Source organism: Pseudorasbora parva, chromosome 22, assembly GCF_024679245.1.
Source record: "Pseudorasbora parva isolate DD20220531a chromosome 22, ASM2467924v1, whole genome shotgun sequence".
NCBI lineage: Eukaryota > Metazoa > Chordata > Actinopteri > Cypriniformes > Gobionidae > Pseudorasbora > Pseudorasbora parva.
This window is the reverse complement of record NC_090193.1, coordinates 12842787-12863392: the sequence shown is the minus strand read 5'-3', so window position 1 is coordinate 12863392 and position 20606 is coordinate 12842787. Positions and strand designations below refer to the sequence as shown.

General features: G+C 38.7%; 1 protein-coding gene across 4 annotated transcripts in view; it reads right to left on the bottom strand.

The window, feature by feature from the left end:
- The window catches only part of cdk5rap1 (CDK5 regulatory subunit associated protein 1), a 128574-nt gene that overhangs the window by 61076 nt on the left and 46892 nt on the right, over positions 1-20606 (bottom strand). For all 4 annotated transcript variants that reach the window (XR_010900538.1, XM_067430986.1, XM_067430985.1 and 1 more), the window contains exons 8-9: positions 5022-5119; positions 860-915 (exon numbers count right to left, since the gene is read on the bottom strand). Coding sequence is in view for 3 of the 4 variants with exons in the window: in XM_067430986.1 (XP_067287087.1) it covers positions 860-915; positions 5022-5119 (154 nt within the window). In the remaining variant the exon portion in view is untranslated. The remainder of the gene's footprint in view (positions 1-859; positions 916-5021; positions 5120-20606) is intronic.

The following is a 20606-nucleotide window of genomic DNA, read 5'->3' as shown; positions in this document are numbered from 1 at the left end:
GATATAATGATCAAGATCAATTTAAAAATTTGCGGGAGTTGTCCTTTAATAATAATGCAATTAATGTCCAATAAAAGTTGGTTTAACACACAATGTAATTTTCCCATTTTACAAGACCTAATGTAAAAAACTATTTACAGTTAATACATTAACAAACCATTATTTAACTCACTATTTGTATATGGTATATTCATTTATTAACTACAGTTTATAAACTATTAATTAACTATTTGCAAATGATTTGCAAAATACTTTATTACACTATACATATAAAGTTTTACCAAATAATTTGGTTAATTACAGTGACAGTGAATGAAAAACTCACTATTTGTACATAGCCTATTAATATATTAATGTAGAGACTACAATATAGTAACTATGAATTAACTAGAATAGCTTGCAAATTATTTATAAGTACTTTATTACTGTATACGTATTATAAAGTGTAACCAAAACAAACTAAGAATACATGGGTCTACCTCTTTTATTATGCTTCACACTTGTCAAATATTAAGAGAAACATGTTTTAAATTAGCCAATATCAGCTTTACAGGGTCACACAGGTATAGTGTGTGACTTTTTTAACCTTGTCAGATTTTTTTTTCTCTATGAAGTCATTTTTAAATAATCCTATAGTGTTAATTTATTTAAATGTTGATTTGGAAAATAGATTTGATATATTGATTAATTGATATAAAAGAAAGATATCAAATAAATGTGTATATGTTTAACAGATTAATACAAAATAATTCCTTTCTAAGTAATAAACAACTATTTGATCAGTTTTGTAGGCAGTTGTGTCCCAGTACTCAAGAATCAGTAATCAATTGGTATACAGAATTTCACAATGACAAGCTACCTGGTATTATTTTACGAATGTTTTCCACAAGCTCAAGATATGCCTCTCGGGTGTAACTGAAAAAGAAAACATATGACAGGTGGGTTGAAGGAAATTTAATTATAGAGCACATCCACAAAGTCTTGGATTTCAGTAAAAAGTACATATTCTCTAAAAAGATCAATTTAATAGATAACTGAAGAATTCAATTTCAAAACAATATATATAGCTACAAGAATATAAAAAGTCAATATATAAATATAAATATATATATATATATATATATATATATATATATATATATATATATATATATATATATATATATATATATATATATATATATATATTATACCGGCACAGCTCTATGTGGTTATGATGTGCCAATCAGAGTATATGGTGTACATCAGAGTATATATACAGGTCCTTCTCAAAAAATGTGCATATTGTGATAAAGTTCATTATTTTTTATTCATTATTAAAGTTTACTATTTTAGATTCATTGCACACCAACTGAAATATTTCAGGTCTTTTATTGTTTTAATACTGATGATTTTGGCATACAGCTCATGAAAACGCAAAATTACTATCTCAAAAAATTAGCATATTTCATCTGACCAATAAAAGAAAAGTGTTTTTAATACAAAAAAAGTCAACCTTCAAATAATTATGTTCAGTTATGCACTCAATACTTGGTCAGGAATCCTTTTGCAGAAATGACTGCTTCAATGCGGCGTGGCATGGAGGCAATCAGCCTGTGGCACTGCTGAGGTGTTATGGAGGCCCAGGATGCTTCAATAGTGGCCTTAAGCTCATCCAGAGTGTTATAATAATAATAATAATAATTTGTTCGATTTATATAGCGCTTTTCAAGGCACTCAAAGTGCTTTACATAGAAGGGGGGAATCTCCTCAAACACCATCAATGTGCAGCATCCACCTGGATGATGTGACGGCAGCCATATTGCGCCAGAACGCTCACCAAACACCAGCTGATTGGTGGAGAGGAGACCGAGTGATGAAACCAATCAGAATAGGGGGATGATTAGGAGGCCATGATGGACAGAGGCCAATGGGCAAATTTGGCCAGGATGCCGGGGTTACACCCCTACTCTTTTTCCGAAGGACATCCTGGGATTTTTAACGACCACGGAGAGTCAGGACCTCGCTTTAACGTCTCAGCCGAAAGACGGTGCTCTTTGTCAGTATAGTGTCCCCATCACTATACTGGGGTGTTAGGACCCACACAGACCACAGGGTGAGCACCCCCCTGCTGGCCTCACTAACACCTCTACCAGCAGCTACCTGGTTTTCCCAGTTGGTCTCCCATCCAGGTACTGACCAGGCTCAGTCCTGCTTAGCTTCAGTGGGAAACCAGTCTTGGACTACAGGGTGATATGGCTGCTGGTGTTGGGTCTTGCGTCTCAACTTTCTCTTCACAATATCCCACAGATTCTCTATGGGGTTCAGGTCAGGAGAGTTGGCAGGCCAATTGAGCAATAATACCATGTTCAGTAAACCATTTACCAGTGGTTTTGGCACTGTGAGCAGGTGTCAGGTAATGGTAGCATGAAGTGCTCCAAAACCTCCTGAAAATATTTTTACTTGTTATTAATATTTTTGTTATTTTTTCCCTTTATTGCACTTTGAGATTCTTCTAAATGAAAAGTGCGTTATAAATAAAATCTATTAAATATATTAATTTTTTGAGCAAAAGGATTCCTGATCAAGTCTTGATTGCATAACTGAACATAATTATTTGAAGGTTGACTTTTTTTGTATTAAAAATACTTTTATTTTATTGGTCGAATGAAATATGCTAATTTTTTGAGATGGGAATTTTGGGTTTTCATGAGCTGTATGCCAAAATCATCAGTATTAAAGGGTTTTAAATCTCCAAAATCAAGTAATATGACTCAAAATTAAAGGGGGGGTGAAACACTCAGTTTCAGTCAGTGTCATGTCAATCTTGAGTACCTATAGAGTAGCATTGCATCCTGCATATCTCCGAAAAGTCTTTATTTTTTTCATAATTATATAAGAAAGATGCGCTGTTCCGAGTCTTTCCGAAAAAAGCCGAGCGGGTGGGGGCGTATCGTGTGAGCGGAGCTAAATAATGACGTGCGCGCGGCTGTTATTGTGTTGAGTCGAGTGCGTCGTAAAGCTGTGTCATCCCTAACAGCGGGAAAAACTTTATTCAAAATAAAAATATGGCTTTTAATCAGATACAGCCATACATCTATGATCCGGAATCAGACCCAGAGGCTGCAGTTGAACAGGAGCAGCAGCAAAAACGACTAGAGCAGGACGTCTCTTTGTGGTACAAGTTATACACTAACTATATAATATGCTTAGCGACTTGTGTTATTTACATATTTATACTTGAATTATATCGTGGTATTTTTGTCTTTGAAGGTGTACATGTGGGAAGTGCAGTTGTGCACGTGTGTGTTTACGCGTGGTTTGTGTAGACAATTGTAGTAAGCGGACTGGTTTTGCACTAGTGTTTACATAGAAAGAGATGGAATAGTAGCGCATTTGAATGAAGAAGCGCGCTTATTTAGTTCCATATATTTTCCCACTCTTTGTGTATTGTTGTTTGGAGTGCTTTTACAATACACAAACATAAAGTTACACATATAGTGGCCAGCTAAACAAATGTACACGCACTACACATCGCATGCTCCATTGATCAATTTCTATATATAGTAATATATATAGTAACTATACGTGATCATGTTTGGGCTACTTGATGAGCATAGGCAAAAACACAGACATTTGAAGCAGTCTAACTCACCGCCTGCGGTTCTAACGTTGGGACCTTTATCGTTGGGACTGCTCCATCCTTCAGCATTAGGCGATTGGAAAATCCGGCGTCAAGCTGGGCCTTGTTTATGAAACAGTCGGCACCGAAATGCAGCGAACAGATATAAACATTCGCGCAACTCAGTTGCTGATCCGGAAAAGCAAATTCCATCCACTGTTGCCTTACCGCTGGGTTTTTGGGGAATCTGTGCAGGACTGTCTTGGTCTGGCAACCAAAAACGCACTTTTTGATGTCATTGTTAATTGTGCACATTACCTGTGCAGCGCAGCCTACGAGCCAGCGCTTTGATGGGCATAGCCTGTTGCTTTCGCTCTCTGCCTCTCTCTCTCTCACGCTCTTCCGGTAGAATTGTCCGTAAGGCCCATACAAGGAAATTCCGCCCCCATTAACGTCAAAGGGGATGCATGATCACAAAAAACTTGCCGAAACTTATGACTAACCGGAAGTAGTATTTTTGACAAAGAAATACTCCCATCAAACGTCCACCTTAACTTTTGAAACTTTGTCCATGTTTAGTATGGGATTCCATGTCTTTAACAGTGTAAAAAGATCAGTATGCATGAAACAGCATTTCAACCCCCCTTTAAGTAATTTAAGCAGGCCAAAGTCAACTTTAATCATATAAAATGTAATTTCCAAACCGCAAAGTTGTGGCCAGTGAAAATGCTGAGTGGCTAGTAACTTTGGAAAACCACTAGCCACGGTGGCTGGTGAGCAAAAAAGTTAATGTCAAGCCCTGTATGTATGTATGTATGTATAAATATGTATATGTATGTATGTATATATATATATATATATATATATATATATATATATATATATATATATATATATATATATATATATATATATATATATATATATATATACAGGGCTTGACATTAACTTTTTTGCTCACCAGCTATAGGTGACAAACTTTATATATATATATATATATATATATATATATATATATATATATATATATATATATATATATATATATATATATATATATATATATATATATATATATATATATATATATTGTATATATGTATTGTATGACTGTTTACTTCAATAACTTTTTGAGAACTTTTTTCTACTTAAATTAGTTAGCCTATTTAGTCTGCAGTGATATAGAGAATTGTACTATTTCACAAAATGTGTATAAAATAGAAACTTTATTGTCCCTATTGTTAAATAAATTACTCATATAAAGTTTGCTCATTTTACCCACTCATAATTGTGTTAAATAAATGTAATTACAATACTGATCAAAATAAACGTGATTATGACTTTTGCCATAATTGAGCAGCCCTGCTATTGTCTGAATTGTATAATAAGTTAAGCTGACAGACCTATAAACGATTCTTACCCACGTCTCATAGCATGAAGAACCTGACTGCTACCACTCTGTGCTGGCAGATGGATCTGCTTGCAGATGTTCCTTCTCTCCTGAATCAAGTGTAACACCTGATTTGACAAAAAAAAAGCATACAGTTAAATGAAATACAATAATTACAGGCCTGCACTAGCGCAACACTCTTGGTGTTAACAACTGTAAGGAATTACTAAAGACATCCAGTTAGAAATTAGAGATGAAAAGATGTGGATGGTAATTTTATGGCTGACCTTATTGCATATGCATTTGTAGCAGTTTCCCTTTCAGACGCAAAATGTATTAATTGTAGAGCATTTATACGCTAGTAAATTTACTGGTATTTCCGCCATTATTTACCACCCCCAAAGAAACATGTCTTAACCCACTTTGCGCTTGACATGGTTGTGATAGCTGCAGGTAGGAGGAGGAGGCACTGCAGGTAACAGAGGGCGCTTGGTAGAGGGGAGAGAATTTTCTCCACCTGCATTTATTTATTTGGAATGCCAGAAGACAATGTTATTGGAACATACTGTTTGCCAAGCCATGTTATTTTCTAATTTGCTATGCTACACCTATGTTGTTAGTAGATTACCCGCATCTGATTATCATTGGCTCTGCTTGTTGCAACTCTTCACTCATTTGTGGCGCTTTTGGTAGTGTAAGGTGGGCATACACTGTGCGATTTCAGCAAGGTTGCCTACTCACTATATGAGTAGATCGCACGCGATGTTAAGATCAACTCTGTGGGGTCCGAACATCGAGCACAATTTGACTGCTCACACTGTACGTGTGAATATGCTTGATCGTGCCAGGTTGTGCTGATAGAGCATATGGTGTAGCCTACTATAGAGAGATAATTATCTCTGGTCAAATGATTCCACTAGCAATTCACAAGGATTTAGCATATCCAATTCATACATGAAATTGTCCTCGATGAAATCGCACAGTGTATAATTTCTAATGACTTACTAATTTCTGACATGCTAAAAATTCATCCGACCATCCAATTCTGAAAGGTTTATCGCCCTTTCATTTCCCTCCATACACAGCATAACACCTCACGACAAACAACGCATGACAAAGTGAAGGTAGTTATATAGCTGTCACAACTCGTGGTAGACAAAGGCAGAGACGACGATGAAGGTTTACAAGGCTCTAATATAATACTTAGGCAAACCAAACACAAGGGTAACATCTATTGTATGTATTGACAAAACTGAACTGACACAAGGGGAACTTATACACAGTGCAAAAAAGGTCATTAACAAAGCACACCTGACCAGAATGACACAATCAACTCACTATAGTCACTCACTATAGTAACTAATTTTGAGTACATCCCCAGTATCTCATATATTGAAGACGGATTTGATGGTTAAAGAGTTTTGAGATCATTCTATACAATCAAACTAATTGCCAGTATACCAATAGTCAATGATCACTTTTGCTTGTTATTCTTTTGTAGTGCTGTGATATTGAGTTCGGGGTGTATTACATGTTGTATGTCATTTGGTGTGCATGAGTGAGAGTAGCAGTAGGTTTGTGGTTAATTTTGCATTGAACTTGAGATACTGGTAGTTGTTTTTCTTTATCTTTTGCCAGTGAATTATCAATCATAAACGTTGGAGACCTGTGTTGCTGTGGGACCAATCCAAGACAGACATTTGTGACCAGAGGGACATCATAACTGGACTGCATTACGGACTGCAAATCTCAATGAACTTTTCTTGTCTCTCTATTTTAAAGTCTATTTTTAATTATTTATTTTATTGGTAATAAAGATTTTTCTGTAAAGTTGATCTACCTCTTGAGTGTCAATGATTGATGAGCAGCCCTTAATTGGACTAATCAAATTAGTTCAATTGAGTCCTGGTTCTCAGTTATCTATCCAGGTGGCATAGTCAGCTACTTTAGCCCTATTCGCATGGAATTAGTATTATCTAGGGACCTCTGTAATTTAGAAATTACTCCTCCACGTCTAAATTTTGCTTGGCACATTCACACAGGATAAGCAAATCATGTGATTTCACTCGAATTTACTGACTTATCTCTCGGCTATGATGTCAAGATGTTTTTTTTCCATTATAGATATAGCTTATGTACTCGTTTTGATTGTTTTAAAGTAATACAAATTATTTTATTCAGTTATAGAACAGACGCTACAATTAAAAACTGAACTGAGCACAGATCAGCGGCAGGAGTCAGATTTCATTTATCATGAGTGAGAAGCTGACAATATACGGCGGAAGATTCAGTTTCAAAGCTAAATGTAAAAGCAGCCATTTAAGCGAGCTTGTAATTGTACTGTTCCGCTGTTATATTTTTCATTAAGAAAAGTATTGATATTAATATTAAACACACCATTCAAGCAATTTGGTTAAAGTAATCCGTGCGGTCACATGGGAATTCATAACTGTGCACATTATAAAAGCAGCCTCCATTCTTTGTGAAAGATTTATTATAGAAAAGATTATATACAATCTTTCTAATCCTGGCTAAATCACAGAGATGCCGATTCGCATGTGACTACTATTATCATAGTACCTTTGTGTTCCACGAAATATGGTAGGTAATTTGCGGGGGAATTTTTACTTTCCAAATTACAGACATGGCTGATTCGCACAGGATTAAGATCGCAGACATTCTCTGCAATTATTACAAATCACCAGAGGTCCCCAGATAATACTAATCCTGTGCGAATAGGGCTTTTATTTCCTTATTGGCAATAGTATTGTTAACCGTAATATGAAGTGCCCTAGAATGAAAAATTTAATTAACCTTGCCATAGTGAAATAATAAGAGTTCAGTACATGGACATCACATACTGTGAGTCTCAAACACCATTGCCAACTATTTCTTATGTAAATCTCGTAAATCAAAAACTCAACAGGAAAAAAGTGCTTCTCAACATAAACCCAACCATGACGTAAGCGTTGGGGATCATTTATATGCACGCCCCCAACATTTGCATGTGTCCAAACAAGCCGAATCTACTGATGGTAAACAAGACATTCGAAGATAGCAAAAACGGCTCTCATGACACATGGTTGAGGTTTATTATAATCGGATATTCATTTGTTCGGCCCATTTCAAGAAAGCTTCACTCAGCGTCTTAAACTGAAGAAAGGGGAAACTATATTCCTGCAAGCAGTAAGTAATTTATCCACTTATTGACTAGCTGTAAACAATTTCTGATTAAATTGAAAGTTTCTTAGAAAGACCGCATTGTCTAGATGATGCAAGATGCTAGTACATTAACAATAGGATACTTCAAGTACCATACAAAACTAAATAATGTGTCTTATGACAAAGGTTAATATTATTTTTTATTACAAAATACAACCGTAGATACTTTGCTTACAGATCGTTCACACGATTCTTCTGGCAAACGTCACCTTTTCCACCATATAAGTTAAAACGATAGTCAATGGAGATTGATAAAATGCAGCTTACTTGTTTATTGGTGTTTTCAGATCACCCGTGCGTGAAAGAGAGCTCGCGTGCATATTGTTGCCAGATTGGACATGTTTAGGTAAAACACTGGATAATATACGAGTTCTTTTCACAGAAAAGCTTTGTTTTGGGGATATAATTACTGAAATCTGGCAACCGCACAAACGCAAGCTCTTTTTGTGCCCGCGGATAAACTGAAAACACCAATAAACAAGTAAGCTGTATTTTATCAATCTACGTTTGAGATGTTTTGCTTAAAGTTTCATTTAGCAGCTCTGTGTTGTGTCAGAACTCACGAGCCGCTTCACTGAACTGCTCTGAGATGTGAGTTGCTGAAATAAGCCAATCAGAGCAGAGCTCAACATTAATATTCTTGATCCTTCCAAATAAGGCAAAAACAGAGCATTACATCCTAGGGACAATTTATAGGGTTGTAAATGGACCTGTAAAACTGTATCTAGACAATTTTTGCCCTTAAATAAGCCAAATACCCTCTATGTAGATATCAGAGAACAATTTAACATATTGTTTCAAATCATTCTAGGGCACCTTTAAATGAGAATAGCAACCCGCGCATCACTGGTGTTCTTTTTGGAGAAAATCTCTGATTGGTGGATTTAAATTACTGAAATCTGCCAACCGATTTGATATTTGATATTTCTTGCTAAAACAAATGTTCGCCAGCTTACTCAGTTAGAAAATAAGATCCAACTTTTACTAAATTTACAAAAACAAAATTTTACGGAGCACCAAGCCACGCGATTATCCACTTTAAAAGAAGAATATGAGCTGCTCTCACAATCAAAGGCAGTGTTTATTTTACATAGGACCAGGCAAAAATATTATCTTGAATCAGAGAGACCTAGCCACTTATTGGCCCTCAGTTTGAAGGAATGTGAATCAAAGGCATATATCAGCGCAATAAAACCCTTAAATGATCAGGTCACCACAAATCCTTTGATAATCAATGGCATTTTTAAAGGTTTTTACACAAATCTATATAAAACTGAAATCGACTATGAGGAATCAATTTGCAAAGAGTACCTAGGTAAGTTAGAACTGCCCCGGATCCCACAGATTGATAAAGACTCTCTGGAGGCCCCGTTAAATTTGGAGGAGCTCCATGAATCACTAAAAAGTCTTCAGAAGGGCAAATCACCAGGCCTAGATGGCCTCCCTCCTGAATTGTATCTAGAAATATGGGATTTGGTAGGGACTCTTATGCTTGACTCATTCAACTTTGCAATTGAGCACGGCACATTTCATAAAGATCAAAAAACATCTTTAATATACTTCTTAAAAAGGGGAAAGATCCGTTAGATTGCTCCAATTACAGACCGATATCACTTATTCCATGTGACCTAAAAGTTTATGCCAAAATTCTTGCCTCTCGCATGGAGAGAGTTATTCATCATTTAGTCAAAGGGGACCAAACCGGTTTTATTAAGGGGCGTCTTGCATCTGATAATATGCGTCGACTCTTTCATATACTTGATTTTGCAGACACCCATCCAAGTCCATGTGCGTTTTTTTCACTTGACGCAGAAAAAGCCTTTGACAGGCTAGAGTGGAACTATATGTGGGCAGTCCTGGAATGTTTTGGATTTGGTGAACGTTACATCTCTATGGTTAAGACACTTTATCAGTCACCTGTGGCATCAGTTTTAACTGGTAACATTATCTCCCCTCCATTCCCTCTACAGCGTGGAACGAGACAGGGATGTCCATTTTCCCCCTTATTATTTTGTTTATCCCTTGAACCTCTAGCACAAGCCATTAGGAAATCTGAGATAGCACCAATTAAGATCCATGATCATGAACATATTATTTTGTTGTATGCCGATGACATTATCTTATATCTAGATAACTTTGACAGGTCAGTAACCGGTATAATCAAGGAATTTGATCGCTTTAGTAGTTTATCGGGGTACAAGATAAACTGGACCAAATCTGCTTTAATGCCAATAAACAATATCAAGGTTAACTCTTCTATCCCCTCATTCGTTCCTATTAAACATTCTTTCACCTATTTAGGTATTACTATATATAAAAACATCCATAAGATTGCCAGAGACAATTTAAATAACATTTTAGCCAAAATTAAGAGTGATACTCAACGATGGAATAATCTTAAAGTATCTCTTCAAGGCAGAATATCTACAGTCAAAATGAATTTGCTACTTCGGCTCAATTTTCTTTTTTCTATGCTGCCGCTTTCCCCCCCTCCAGGTTACTTTAAGGAGCTCAATTCCATACTTTCCCAGTTTATCTGGAATGCTAAACGGCCCAGAATAAAACTTGCCACTTTGCAGCAACCTATACTGTCAGGAGGACTGGCTATGCCAAATTTTGAATTATATTACTGGTCGTTTCAAATCAAGGCCCTTCATAATTGGGTTGACCCTCAATCTAAGGTGTCATGGAGAGTAACTGAAGCGGACAAGGTTAAACCACATAGACTCCAAGATATTCCATTTGCGGCACAGGAAAGAAAAATGATAAACATAAGTTTGGCCCAGTTGTGGCCAACTCTCTAAGGATCTGGAAAAGGGTTGAACGTCTGATGGGAGGGCCCGTTAAATTTTGTAGAGATACACCGTTATGCCACAATTTAAATTTTCTGTGCGGAAGTCGACCATTTGTCCAGCCTTCTTGGTCTTCACTGGGCATAAACACATGCGGTGACTTGTATGCGGACAAGGGACTCTGCTCACTTAAAGGAACTAAGAACTAAATTCTGTTTACCAGCATCCTCATATTTTGTCTTTTTTCAATTACGCTCGGCTCTCAAGGCGTATGGAGTCCCTTGGGTATCCCCTATTTCTCCTCATCCTATGTGGGATTGGATCGCTTCACACTCTGGTCGGCCATCTGTCTCATTAATATACAGTAAAATTAATGATCATATTGCAAAGCCTCTTTCTATTAAGTTTATCTGGAATCGGGAATTATCCGATCTGAACTTATCTGTCGACTGGGAGAGGGTGTGGTCTAATCTAATCTTAACTTCTAAAAATTTGTCTCACCGTTTTATTCATTTTAAAGTCATTCATAGAGCATACATAACTCCTTACAAAAGGTTTAAAATGAAAATGCAATCAACCTATAACTGCCATATCTGTAAAACTGTAGGATTAGGTACTTTTCTTCACATGTTTTGGGAGTGTCCAATCATTGCCAATCTATGGACTCAAGTAAATTTAGTTTTGTCCTCTTTGCTACAAATTGATTACAGATCTAATCCAGGTCTATGTCTTCTCAATGATGATTCTGACTCCTGTTTAACTTTATTACAAAAGAGAATGTTGTTTGCTGGGTTTACAGCAGCAAAGAAGACAATAATACAGAACTGGTTTACCCCGAACATGTGTGTAAAAACGGTAACACTTTAGAATACTGTTTCCTACTTAATGCATAACTAATAAAGAGTTACTGCAGTACTAATGAATAATTCTTCATTAACACTCAAGTCACTAATATTAACTACTAAGGAATGAGTGTTAACTAATCAATATGTAATAGCATTTTTTAATTGTGTTAAGTATCAATTAGTTAATCAGTAACTATTCAATTCAGTTATGCCTCCTTAAGAACTACTATTAAGTAACTACTAATTCAGCTTCACAAGGAATAACTATTAAGTAACTACTAATTAACAGTGATGCACAGTATCAGATCGAGGCCCTTTCTTCTTCTTTAGTACTAATGTTGTTAGATAAATGTACTACTGTTATGTGTACTATATGTAAATATTCATTTACATTCACTCGCAAATGTGCCGAATAATGTTTCTGTCCGTGTGTGTCGCCACGCTATAATGTTGCAGTTCTTGCAGCATTAAATCAGAGAAAACAATTCTAGTGAAAGAGTACACAGAGATTCATGAGTGCACTTGCAGAGTGCACAAAATGTGAGCGCACACGCAATTTCTGTGAGTCCAGTTTTGTGCGAGAGAATGGATTGAGATTCCGCTTGTAAGCAGAGATTCGTTGCTTGTAAACTTGATGTGCTCTCGCGGTACAATATTAATACTACATTAATGAGGATGTTGATGATTTATGTAAGTATTGTCTGCAACCAGAAGTTCAGGACGGAACCCCATCCCCAATCTAAGTGCCTTGCCAACATGGCTCAGGCATTTAATGTTTATGTGATACCAAATGATTTCTGTATTTAAGGCAATGACTGAGGGGAAAATGAGAATACAGGGAACCTATGAGTCATTAAAAAAGAATTACCAAATAGTTCTCAAGTAGTTACTTAGAACCTGGAACAGTCTTCTAAAGTGAAAACAAACCCATTCATAATTATTGAAGAATTACCAAATAGTTCTCAAGGAGTTACTTAGAACCTGGAACAGTATTCTAAAGTGAAAACAAACCCATTCATAATTACTGAAGAATTACCAAATAGTTCTCAAGGAGTTACTTAGAACCAGGAACAGTATTCTAAAGTGAAAACAAACCCATTCATAATTATTGAAGAATTACCAAATAGTTCTCAAGTAGTTACTTAGAACCTGGAACAGTATTCTAAAGTGAAAACAAACCCATTCATAATTATTGAAGAATTACCAAATAGTTAATAGTTAAATAATTAAGCCTAACTACCATTAATACAGAACTAAAGGAAATTTGACCCTCTATTCTAAAGTGAAAGTTTTATCCTCATTAATTATAACACTTATTGAATGATATTTAAGTTTACTAACCAGAATAAGCCACTAATTAAGCCAAACTACCATTAATACAGTACTAATAAAGGAAATTTGACCCTCTATTCTAAAGATAAGTTCTTATTGTTTAGCAGTTATTTGTATTTTTATGTGTGGTTCTACGTGAATCTAATACGTAAAACATTAAAAGCAATAAACATTCTGCTGCACACTCAGTTCAAAGGATTTACATTAAACAAACTACACCTTAAAACCCTAAAATGAATAAGATTTCTGTAATCATTTAACCATTATTTATCAAGTAATACTTATGTTGCTTGCCATGGGACACAATGACTAGAAAGTACACCAAAACGCAACATAAATTCACAAAAGACACTAATTTAATTCGTTCGGTGTAATCCACATCTTTAGAATCCATACGAGGAACTTCTTTATCCAGCGTTCTCCATCTTTCTCTTCAATAGCGACCGTAAACAAATCCCGCGCTCCATCTTTCTCTTCAACAGCCAGCGACCGTAAACAAAACCCGCGCTGGTTAGGAATTCAAACATTGCGTTTTACGGCAGTGATATCAAACGCTCATTGGCTCTCGCCTGCTTCGTCACAGATTGCGACAAGCCGTGTTTTAGTTTTAGTCTGTGGTGAATGAGAAACGCGCGCGCCTTCAAATAGTGGGATTAAGTTTAAATTAAATAACTTAAATTCTCTGTAACATTACCTCATTCAAAACTATATCACCAGAGAGGACTGCGACTGCAACACATCGTCACTCAGACTACTATTGGTACTGCTTTTGACATTTTCACAATAAAGAAATGATTGTGATTACACTTTTGCTAGTTATGTTTTTCTTTATATATTTTTTTTGTTTGAGTGAGATTAGGGGCTCAAAATATAATTGTAATGCTAGATTGCCCATTAACCCATTAAGTTGTATTGTTATTTTTAGTCTCTGTTAAATTGCTATGTTTGTGTTTAGGGAAGTAACATGTATCTATAAAATGGTAAAAGGAAAATTGTAAATTTGTATATGATATAAAATATATTTTATGTATTTTGAGGTAAAAACACCTTTGTTTAAATGTTGCCAATACGTTCATGTTGTACCTTTCACTATTTATCCAAATAGACAAAAAATATGTTTTGTGTCAGTAGAAGCTGCTTATTAACTTATATAAATTACTACCATAATTGAGGATAAAACTTTCACTTTCACAATTCAGTAACTCCTTGAGAACTATTTGGTAATTCTTCAATAATTATGAATGGGTTTGTTTTCACTTTAGAATACTGTTCCTGGTTCTAAGTAACTCCTTGAGAACTATTTGGTAATTCTTCAGTAATTATGAATGGGTTTGTTTTCACTTTAGAATACTGTTCCAGGTTCTAAGTAACTCCTTGAGAACTATTTGGTAATTCTTCAATAATTATGAATGGGTTTGTTTTCACTTTAGAATACTGTTCCAGGTTCTAAGTAACTACTTGAGAACTATTTGGTAATTCTTTTTTAATGACTCATAGGTTCCCTGTATTCTCATTTTCCCCTCAGTCATTGCCTTAAATACAGAAATCATTTGGTATCACATAAACATTAAATGCCTGAGCCATGTTGGCAAGGCACTTAGATTGGGGATGGGGTTCCGTCCTGAACTTCTGGTTGCAGACAATACTTACATAAATCATCAACATCCTCATTAATGTAGTATTAATATTGTACCGCGAGAGCACATCAAGTTTACAAGCAACGAATCTCTGCTTACAAGCGGAATCTCAATCCATTCTCTCGCACAAAACTGGACTCACAGAAATTGCGTGTGCGCTCACATTTTGTGCACTCTGCAAGTGCACTCATGAATCTCTGTGTACTCTTTCACTAGAATTGTTTTCTCTGATTTAATGCTGCAAGAACTGCAACATTATAGCGTGGGGACACACACGGACAGAAACATTAATCGGCACATTTGCGAGTGAATGTAAATGAATATTTACATATAGTACACATAACAGTAGTACATTTATCTAACAACATTAGTACTAAAGAAGAAGAAAGGGCCTCGATCTGATACTGTGCATCACTGTTAATTAGTAGTTACTTAATAGTTATTCCTTGTGAAGCTGAATTAGTAGTTACTTAATAGTTATTCCTCGTGAAGCTGAATTAGTAGTTACTTAATAGTAGTTCTTAAGGAGGCATAACTGAATTGAATAGTTACTGATTAACTAATTGATACTTAACACAATTAAAAAATGCTATTACATATTGATTAGTTAACACTCATTCCTTAGTAGTTAATATTAGTGACTTGAGTGTGTAACAACAACGACTCATGAGTTTAATGTCTCGGGGAATAATTAACTCAAAAGGGATTTAATATTCAATATTCATGAATTTATGAATATAATTTGCCAGTTGTTCATTACGTATTAAAATTTTCCGATAGGGAAAATTGTTTAATTAAATACAAGTAACCCTTTATGAAATTGCCTGAAATTATCCTACTAAGTTTGTCCTGCAAATTAGTTATAGACTTTTCAAATCAATTCTCAATAAAGGGATTACTGCTTTACGAGCGCATAAGAAACATTAACTTTACTGATCAGGATAAGTTCAATATTTCAAATGGTCATACAGTTTACTTTACTAACATAGTAGCATAAGCAGTTAGGTAACGTTTAGATCGCAAGTTTCATTGACTTTGTGTATGTGGCAGAATAACAGATTCAACTCATTAAATGTCTTTCGGAGGTTTAATAAACACAGACTAAAAATAACACTACAATTCACACAGAAAGTACATACTAAATATGCAACAAGAGAGTAGAAGTATAGATATTAACGAAAGAATACATAAAAGAGAATAATGAATAGACTGAAGTTAGAGAGAGATAAAAGAGAGAGAGAGAGACAAAGAGAGTGAGAGAGAGAGACAAAGAGAGTGGGGGAGGGTAAGAAACAGCTTTCCTTCAGTTCAACCAAATACGACCTTCACGGAGTTAATTTATCCCAACGGGAGAATAACACACCCTCTTTACAGCAGTAAGAAATAGAATACTTGCATTCTTTTTGGTTTCGTTTTGGCTTCTCGCTTGTGTGCGTATGTGTCTCTGCGTGTCCGGCGGTCCTTTCCGAGGTTGGGAGGGAAGCGGCTGTTTGCTTTAGCGATGCTTCGTGTTCTTGAAGATCGGATTGTAGAAGAGAAGATTTTTGGAAGAGATGAGGCCTGCTTGGAGGGCCTGCATTGGTGGCCTGGCTTGAGTGCCAGCCCCCCCCCCCCCCCCCCGTGGGTGTTGGCTCCCACAGGAGAGAGAGGAGAAGTGAACAGAGCGGAGTAAGAGAACAAGAAGAGGGAAGAGGCTGTCTTCACTGGTCTTTTAAGGTCTGGAAATAGTCCCACCCTCCAGGGTTAGACTTAACCAATGAGAGTGTTGGGATTTCCCGGCGGGAAATTCCTCAGCAGACTTTATTGCCCTTTGTTTGAAAGTTCGACTCAGTGGGTCTCTGAGTCTTCATACTATAATTAATGCAACAAACACACACTGCATTTTCTGAATAAGTGATATACATGGAAGTGTAAGTCGTGAAGTGAGCATTAATTTGATAGGAGACATGACATATATGAGGTTATCTGAACTAGTAATTTGTTAAGACAAAGATAAAAAGATGCAAAATACCATACAGAATAAACATTTTACAAGACAGTTATGTGTTTACATATAATGTCCTGGGGTGCATGTTCATTTATAGATGGTTTGTCTATAATTTGAGGCAAAAGCTCTGTGTCTTTGTGTCTGAAACTTCATGTGGCCAAATTCCTTTCGGGGCCATAAAAACACCTTATCAGATGGTTTCCAGGGTGACTTAAGAATCTCCCTCTGCTGTGTTGGGGGAAGGTCTGCTAGTGAGCACACTTTCAAAACATATTTGTTAAATGTAACTGGCGATTGTGTGTTTGATTCGCCTGAGTCGCTACATAATCCCCCCTTTCGCTAGTTGTTGTCCCTCCTATGGACAACAACGAGCGATATCAAAGATTCAGGAAGATCAGACACACCATAGCCATGTTAGGCTCCAGTTGTTTGTGTCTCCTGAAGTGATGGTCGTTCCACGGCAGATAAGGCAGACAGTAGCCAGTTCAGGTCTCTGTGCTTGTGCAGCAGGTGTCGAGGCAGCAGGTGCCCTGACGGTGCGTCACCTGTCATCCAGAAGTCCGTTTGTGTGGTGCAGGTGTGCTGTGGGCTTTCTGCAGCCCTGGGTGGAACCATGTTCCTCGCAATGGCCAGTCAGTCCTTTAGGTCTCCTGCCTAGGAAGATGGACTGCATCTTGACACTTTTATGTCCTATACTGACTAGGAACTTTTCAGAGGGTGCCTCGCATTGTGGCCAGGCTGGGTGCCTTCTGGTGATCCACTTTGGTTTCTCTGTTTCAAAGTTCAAAGTCATTGGGGTTTTGAGAATCCCTTCAGAGGCGGCCTTGTGTTCGTTTAAGGCCTTCTTTCTCAAATCACATGCATGACATAGTGTGGGGCTTGGCAGTATTGCCTACAAGGTGACTAACTGGTGTTGGAGGAGAAGGTTCTTGAAGCTGGTGTAAGGTTAGGCAGAGGGCTTGGGCTCCTCCCCCCCTTTGCGTTTGTGTGCAGGGCTGGAGGAGCTTGCGCTGCTGATGTGAAGTTCAGGAGAGTACGTCTTTCTTTTGAGGATTCATTTGCAGTTGGTGATCAGCAGTCCAGGTTGCTCTCTCAGTGCGATGCCCGAGGTTGGACCCGGTGTGATGATGTCTGGTGGTGGCTGGCCTCTGATTGTCTGGAGGCACAGGAGCATGATCACGGCCGCGTTTCTTAGGCATTTCCAGATCTGTTGCATGGCCTCAGTAGTGAAGTGGATGCCTCTGTCTGAGTTGATTCTCAGTGGCAATCTTGACAGGAAAAAGATGTGATTCATCAGGTGGTATGCCGTGGTCTGGGCGGTGTCGTTGGGTGCTGGTTGACACTCCACCCACTTGGTAAACTGGCACACCACTGTGAGAAAGTACTTTTTGCCTTTTGTGGACCTGGGCAGGGGTTCTACCCGGTCGATTTGTAGGTTTGACCATGGGAACGTGGTCCCTCTGTGTTGCAGTGGGGCTCTGTGGTTCGGGTTTGCTGGTTGGAACCGGCAGCGAACTAGCCATTCTCTAACATACTCTGCCGCATCTTGATGCATCCCAGGCCCATATGCCACCTGTTTCAGTGTGTCATACGTGGCTCTGGTGCCGTGGTGTCCAGCACATGGTGTGTTGTGGGCGTACATTAGCATCACCCCCCTTTGCGACCGTGGCACTACAAGCTGTGGCGCTGTGTTGCCATCGGGTGCACACCAGAGAATGTTGTCCATAATACGCATCATGTGTCTGGAGTTATGTAGATGCTTGTGGCTAGAGTCATCAATGAGCTCAGAGTCAGTGATAGGGCGGTTGGAGGGGTCTGAGAGGTGGTCAAGAATTGTCTTTATTGCAGTGTCAGAGGTTTGCATATCCGCAATATCGTTGTTGGAAATTTGCGGAGTTAGCGATAGCAGCTGCAAGGCCGGCATTGTAGCCGGTGTCGATCGCTTGCTGTTAGTTAGCACTGCAACAATGGGGCTGGGTGTGGGGTGCGGGGGTGCCCACATGTCGCCGTGTGGTGTGTTTTTACTGATTGTATTGCACAGTGGTAGACTTTTTGTTGAGTTGTCTGCCCACAGTGCAGGGATACTGTTCGTTGTGACAATGTCATTCAGCTGTAGGTCATTCATGACCTGGGGGCAGAAGGCATCAGAGTCTTTGGATAGCTGAAATGTGCAAAGTAGCGAACTTGAACTTGGCTTTGGGGCTGAGGCTGTGTTGTCACAGTGTGCCGCAGGGGGTCCCGTGGCCTTTGTGACCTGGCAGTTTGGCTCTGTGGGAGTTCCCGTGACCTCTGTGACTTGACAGTCTTGCTCAGACGGTGTGTGTGTCTGAAGGGGCAGAGGGTCACGCACCTGAGCCCAGACTTTCAGCTGTTTGAAGTCCAGTACGGGTTCGAAGCGGTCCAGCAGGTCTTTTCCGATGAGAAACGGATAAGTGTTCATAGGGGAGATATAGACTGGGTGTATCAGCCTCATAGGTCCAATTGTCAGGTGGATGGAAGCTACGTGCTTGAGCTGGATGTCGTTTTGGCTATACGACTGCACATTTAGCTTACAAGTGTGAAGGGTAAGTGTGCGATTTTTCCTCTGTGCTTCAAATCTGAGTCTTTCAAACAGTTGGGCGGATATAAGCGTGAGGTCGGAGCCAGTGTCAACTAGGGCTTCGAGCTTAAATTCCCTTTCCATAGTGATAGTCAGATAGAGTTTTCGAGCCATCCCCTTCTCGATTAGGTTTCCCAGGAGTCTTGGTGTGGGGACCTGTGTGTTGCTTGATAAGCCGTCTGGATATGTGTCAAGTGTCTCATTATGCGTGCAAACAATCAAAACAGCGCTTTCTGGTACGCTGGGCTGTCCCATGATGCTGTCTTGATTAGAGGCTGTTGCTGTCAGCTGTAGTGAGTGTGTGCTGCTGACGTGTGGGGGTGCAACAGTTAGTACACTAGTCCGTGACTGGGGAACAGTGTTCAGGGTGGATGATTCAGTTGCAGGAAGGGCGGGAAGGTTGATTTCAGGTATCATGTCTAGTCGTGCTGTACCTGGTCCGTCCTTCTTGTCTTCCTTGTGAGGTTTCTGTCGGAGGAGCTCTTTCAGGATCTTTATGAGCTCTGTAACTTCAGAAGCAGCTACACTTTCTTTGCCAGACGTGGGTTCAGGTCTGGGCCTACCATTGTCCCGTCGAGAGTGGCCTCTTCGCTGGCTTTTTGGGCGAGGCGGGTCCCAGGATCCTTCAGAGCGATCGCTCTGGTACCGTGGACGGTCGCCATTATGACCACGCTGCCCTTTGCTGGCTTGGAGTGGTTTGGACTCTCTGTTGACGGGTCGGTAACTGTGGTTCTGTTTGGCACCCTCTAGGGTTAGCTTTGGGCGGTGCTCAGAGACAGGGCAGATGGTGGGCTGTTTTACAGTCTTTTCAGAAATGGTTTTCTGTTTGACGTAAGCTTTGTGAGCCAAGTCTCTTAACTGTTGCGTGCCCATGCTGCGCGGGCACGCCAGCACCCCCAGGTGGTAACTGATGGTAGGGTGCAGGTTTTGGAGGAAAAGAGTTTTGAAGTTGATGTCCTCCTCCATGCCTGGGTCGTTACGTGCCCCGAAGTAGGCACGTCGCAGTCTGTTATAAAAGTTCTGTGAGGTCTCACGTCGAGCTTGCTTGAGGTCCATGGCAGTGATGAACCCCTGGTCTGACTCGGGATCGGAGTACTCACGAATTAGAGCTTGTCGTAGATGCCAGTAGTCCGCTTTGATGGCTTCTGGTTGTCGATCCAGAAAGCACCGTACGTCACGATTAGACGTTGCCCTGAGCAGG